The 5,619-nt window shown below is 34.8% G+C and overlaps 2 protein-coding genes across 2 annotated transcripts; one reads left to right on the plus strand and one right to left on the minus strand.

Annotated features, from left to right (window-relative positions):
• The first annotated feature begins 943 nt into the window (after positions 1-943).
• LOC9323130 (proteasome subunit beta type-7-A) lies at positions 944-3,350 on the plus strand. Its single transcript, XM_002887019.2, has 9 exons — positions 944-1,049; positions 1,473-1,633; positions 1,738-1,879; positions 1,995-2,091; positions 2,173-2,242; positions 2,371-2,475; positions 2,568-2,666; positions 2,885-2,972; positions 3,089-3,350. Exons 2-9 carry the CDS (start codon positions 1,490-1,492, stop codon positions 3,163-3,165), a joined length of 822 nt encoding a protein of 273 aa, XP_002887065.1. The 5' UTR covers positions 944-1,049; positions 1,473-1,489; the 3' UTR covers positions 3,166-3,350.
• An 875-nt stretch (positions 3,351-4,225) lies between these two features.
• Positions 4,226-4,825, minus strand: LOC9323131 (zinc finger protein AZF2). Its single transcript, XM_021010058.1, has 2 exons — positions 4,808-4,825; positions 4,226-4,528 (listed from the first exon to the last, which is right to left on the minus strand). Exons 1-2 carry the CDS (start codon positions 4,823-4,825, stop codon positions 4,226-4,228), a joined length of 321 nt encoding a protein of 106 aa, XP_020865717.1.
• Positions 4,826-5,619: the final 794 nt, after the last annotated feature.

The following is a 5,619-nucleotide window of genomic DNA, read 5'->3' on the forward strand; positions in this document are numbered from 1 at the left end:
TAACAAAAGCGTCGCAAATATTTGCGACTAAAAAAAGAGTCACAAAAAGGAGTCGCAAAAGGCTTGTTTTCTTGTAGTGTTAATTTATTTATAGTCATTTAGTCATTACGGTTTTCTTAGGGTTGCTAAGGAATAATTTTAGAATGTCTTGTAGGTTAAGTTTGGACTAATTACGATTTTCCTAAAACTATGGATGAATATTTTCTAATATCACGATTTTTAAGGCAATATATTAATTTTTCCGTTTTCATGGAGTATTAAGGTTCATGCGGGTAAGGTCACGATTTTGTTACCATTATTTTGTAGTTAATGATATATAGATTTTAGGAAAAAATCAATAAGTTAATGATATATTATATTTATCGATAATTCGTATGATGATTTTATGGAAAGTAGTAGTATTTGTTAAGAATTTTATATGTTAAGATATTTAATCATTTTTATGTATTCTATCAAAAAATGTTTCCCCTTTAATACATAAGATTTCATTAAATTAACACAAACCGGTGGAGAACTGAAGTCATACGAAAGTGAAATAGATACTGCATGCTGAGAGATAAACTTATACTAACAAAATCTTTATATGGAGACTAAAGCGGTTCACAAAAAAAAAAAAAAAAAAAATGGAGACTAAAACTATAGCGTGTATAGTATGTGGGTGACAATGAGTGAATGAGACAATGAAAAGTGAGATTATGTGTGTGCTTGTACCAACTTTATGGCTTTGGGTAATGACTGATTTCGGAGAGGTTTGTAAGAAGAAAGTTACAAAAAATATGCTAATAATAACTTTTTTTTTTTTTTGTTTAACGTCACTAATAATAACTTTTATTTACCCCTCAAGGGCCCAAATACCTCATTTTCTTTTGGCCCAAAGATCTTCCTACAAATAAATATTAAGAAACAACATTGATTTTTGTTCTTTTTTTTTCGTCAGACAACATTGATTCTCTTCTCCTCCTCTCTCATTCTCCGACGAAAGAAAGAATTAAGAGACTTAGGTTTTTTTTTTCACTACTTTGCCGGATCTCTCGCCGGATTTGTTTCAGGTTTGTTGTAATTCCTCTCTCTTGCGCTCTCTTTCTCTCTTTCTCTCTCTCGTTGTCTTTATGTGACTATGTGCATCGTGTTTCTTCTAACCAAACTTGGGACAAAGAGGTGAATCAATTGAGTTCTGAAGTATAATTTTTTCTTGGGTTTGCTTTAGAATTTCGTTACTGTCTTCTAAGTGAGAAGATCTGGTTGTGAACTTTCCGTTGTGTAATGGAAGCTTGGGAAAGACGTTAGCTTTTTTTTTTTTTTTTTTTTTTTTGGGGACAAACAGGGGAAGACGTTAGCTTTGGATGTAAAGATGTAGAATTAAGGTTGTTGTTTTGCTTGAGGTAGATTTGTTTTGTTATGAATTTCGTCATGAAAACAACATATGTTTTGTTTTTTTTCTCTCTTGCGGGTTCTCACTTTTGTTCTTGTAGGGTGTTCAATTTAAAAAATGTCGCAATCAACAGTAGATGTTTCGGCAAAGGGTGGGTTTAGCTTCGACTTGTGTAAGAGAAATGAGATGCTTACACAAGAGGGTCTTAAAGCTCCGTCTTTCTTGAAGACCGGAACAACCATTGTCGGTTTGATTTTCAAGGTATGGTTTTCATCCTCCCATAGTTTCTTCTTGGCTATATATTGAGTAAAAGGATTGTGGAATCTGTACAATGTTGTTGATTTTGTTATTCGGTTTTTGTATAGGATGGTGTGATACTAGGGGCAGATACCCGAGCGACCGAGGGGCCCATTGTTGCTGATAAAAACTGTGAAAAGATTCACTATATGGCACCAAACATATATTGTTGTGGTGCAGGAACCGCGGCTGACACTGAAGCAGTTACTGGTATCTCCTTTCTAACCCTTTTGTTGATAGATTTTGTTTTCTCTACCTGTTAAAGAAATCAGAATCTAATTGACATAATGCATCGGTATGTTTTAACTTCATTCTCATTTTCCAGATATGGTCAGCTCACAGCTGCGATTGCATCGTTACGAGACTGGTCGTGACTCTCGGGTTATTACTGCTTTAACTCTCCTCAAAAAACATCTTTTCAGGTAAACTTTTTTTGTTCTATCTATTACAGAAACTCGTCTTAGAGAAACATAGATTGCTTAGCTGCCTAAGTTTTATTTCAGCTATCAAGGTCATGTCTCTGCTGCGCTTGTGCTTGGTGGAGTTGATATCACTGGCCCACATCTGCATACTGTAAGTTTTAGATGCTATCTACTGAGAAGAGTTTTCTTTTCTTTTTTGTTTGTTTGTTTGTTGTTATCCATATATATATATATGATATATATATATATATGACATTTGACTATTTGTCTTACACACAGATTGACCCAAACGGTTTAACTGAAACTCTTCCATTTGCTACAATGGGTTCTGGTTCTCTTGCTGCTATGTCTGTGTTTGAGGCGAAGTACAAAGAAGGCCTAACTGTAAGTAAAGCGAAAATATTCATCTTTCAGTTTCCAGATGCATTATCTTCTTCTGTCTGATTAATTTCTTGTTACAAAATAAAATACTCTAGAGGGATGAAGGAATTAAGTTGGTCGCTGAAGCCATATGCTCTGGTATATTCAATGACCTGGGTAGTGGTAGCAACGTAGACATCTGCGTGATCACAAAGGTTTGTCTCTTCACCCTGCTTCTTTAACCATGCAGTACCTTTGATTAATGTACAAAACTCCCTTTGGTCAGCATTGCCATTATATTAATGCAAAATGTCCTCTCCATTTGGTTTAATGCATGCAATGCAATCATGTTCAGCAGCAAGCTGACCAAGTTTTTCACTTCCAAATTTAAACTCTTTTCGAGCTTATTGTTTGACACTGTGTTGGCAAACAGGGGAACAAGGAATACCTGAGGAATTACATGGAACCAAACCCAAGAACCTATGTCAGCAGCAAAGGCTATTCCTTCACCAAGAAAACCGGTAATTATGTTACTCTTGAACACATGCACAACACAACAAACAAATTAAACTTGCATATCGTTACCCTCAGGCTTTTAATTTCTCACTTATCATCTTGTTGGTTTATTGTGTAACAGAGGTTCTTCTTACCAAAATCACCCCATTGCTGGAGCGAGTCGAAATTACAGAAGTCGGTGAAGCTATGGAGGAATGAATGAATCGATATCAAATCTCTGATTTTCCCATGTTTAAGGATCTTGTTACTCTAATTCTGTCTTTCTTTCGAATCCTATAAAAAAACAACTTTCTTACCGGCTAGTTCAACTTTGGTTTGTGCAAATCGTACCGGCTGGTTTACCAAATTCTCTTTTTCCGTTGAGTCGCCGGCTTTCGACTGGAGATGACAGTGTTTTTTGTTCCCGCTAATATCTCTACACGCAGTGTCCTGAATACTTACTATCCTTTTCGTTATCTTTCTTCTTTTAATTAAGACTATCATAAGATTGAACAAGACATGGAGAATTTATCCAATGGCGTTAGAGATCACTGTTTGACCAGTAACAGTATATGATCATGTCTCAGTTACACGAACAACGTACGTGTTGAGCTTGTTACTAGTAATATATGGACCTAATTCTCTAGGGAGGAGGATCCCCAAAACATATATTGCCCAAGGAACCTTATTTCTCTCTAATACTTGTGAGCCAAGTAAATTAATTAAACTCATCATCTGTTTTTCATCAAATCAAAACTAATTAAACATTTTTGATTTTTCTGGTCTTGGAAAGGTGGTAACAGGATACTCTGCAGTGAAAGCTAACTTTGCTTCTAAGCAAGGGAGTTCCAGAATCACATATCATCTTTCTCAATCTTATAGCAGTAAAGACCAACCGATCACAAACCTTTCGTTGATGTTTTTCATTAGGTTAGTTATGTAATCATCAGTATTATTATTCTAATACAAGAGGAAAAAAAAAACCAGAAAACCAAATTGGTAGAGAAACTAAATTTGAAATACCGATTCTATATAGAAACTCTTACTTACATAACAATGACTTAAAATATAAAAAAAGAATTAGCAATGTTAATTTCTTTTTTTTCAGTTTACTTATCCGCGGGGGTCGACTTCGTAATTAAGATATTAAACCTTCATTAGTAAACCAAAAAAAAACATCAACCTTCTTCATTAAAATAGTAACCAATTAGCGCCTTCGTACTGACACTATCTATGACAGCGTTTGTGACCGCCGAGAGCTTGACCCGTCGTGAACACTTTACGACAGATTGAACACTCGATCGTGGGTCTTGTCGGAGGCGGAAATCGGATATTCTTCCCCGGCCACGGCGGAGACGGTCAGAGCTGTTGATGAATCATCGGCTTTTGCGACTTTCGTTGGTGGTTTGTTTCGGTGAGTAGATTTGTGACCGCCGAGAGCTTGACCCGTCTGGAACACTTTATGACAGATGGAACACTCGTGGATCATGCCGGAGGCGGAAATTGGATGTTTTTCTCCGGCCACGGCGGAGACGGTCGGAGCTGTTGATGAATCATCGGCGTTTGCGATATTGAAGTTAAACTTGATTTTGGTTTAAGCTTAATTATGGGTTTATAATTCAATATTCTATATTGGATAAAACCCAAAGTTAAGCCTAAGTTCTAGATTTCTCTAGAGCATCATAGAAAAATCATCACCTCCTTAAATGTTCTAGAGAATTCTATTAGATAGATATTTAGAAAATTATGTAGAATAATCTAGAAGTTTGTAAGATAAAATCTTGATATTTTAGTAGAGTTATAGAGATGATGGTAGAATAATCTAGAGACTTTGTAAGCTAACCTTGGAGGCTATAAATACCTCCTCACCCCCCCTCATGTGAGGAAGTTGAACAAGTGAATAAAAAGAAAAGAAATTTTCACGTTTATGTTAAAAAAAACATTTACTCTCACAGTTTGGCAAAGTGAGATTTGGTTCTCACGTTTTGACAGTTAAGGCTTTTTAGGACGACAATACCCCTAACGAGTGAACCAAACGGCACAGTTTCTTTGCGGTTTAGTTACTTTTGATTGGTTTTGCGGTTTGGTTTTGAAAAAAAAAAAAAAATTGTTGAAGAAAACGAAGAAGAAGAACGAGAGAGAGACGGAGAGATTCGAGAGAGAAGTAGAAATCAGTTCGAAATATGCTAGATGTATAATATTTAGATGTATTAAGCATTCAAAACGTAAATCTAAAAAAGTTAAGATTTCTGAGATAACTGTTAACAAGTGACTGCAAAATTAGGGTTACAGAGGTTGAAGACGATTGCAAAATTACAATTATACCCTTCATTAAATTTTTTATGTGTACGTATTTATAATTTACAGTGTACGTACATGTGGACATATAAATATGTTAGATTATGTTTTATTGTAAAAGCTGCATATACACAATTATTTATTGAGTTTGTACATTAGAAATCTTTAGTTACATCCTAAAAATGCCTAAATCACATAAGTCTTATACTATGTACGTACACAAAAATATTTATTGGAGCGTACATGGTACAACATTAATTTAATTTTTTGACATCAAAATTAAGTTATTATGTCAGTTATTTGTATGACTGTATTTTTTTCATATGTTGTTCATACATGATTTGAATGTTTTGTTTTTATAGTCAAAAAATATTT

Source organism: Arabidopsis lyrata, assembly GCF_000004255.2.
Source record: "Arabidopsis lyrata subsp. lyrata unplaced genomic scaffold ARALYscaffold_2, whole genome shotgun sequence".
NCBI lineage: Eukaryota > Viridiplantae > Streptophyta > Magnoliopsida > Brassicales > Brassicaceae > Arabidopsis > Arabidopsis lyrata.

Excerpts from the sequence above, each read along its gene's own strand:
- LOC9323130 (XM_002887019.2), top strand. The coding sequence starts at position 1,490 with ATGTCGCAATCAACAGTAGATGTTTCGGCAAAGGGTGGGTTTAGCTTC. Across the intron at positions 1,880-1,994 it reads TGACACTGAAGCAGTTACTG|ATATGGTCAGCTCACAGCTG; the intron begins GTATCTCCTTTC and ends CTCATTTTCCAG. Across the intron at positions 2,243-2,370 it reads CTGGCCCACATCTGCATACT|ATTGACCCAAACGGTTTAAC; the intron begins GTAAGTTTTAGA and ends TCTTACACACAG.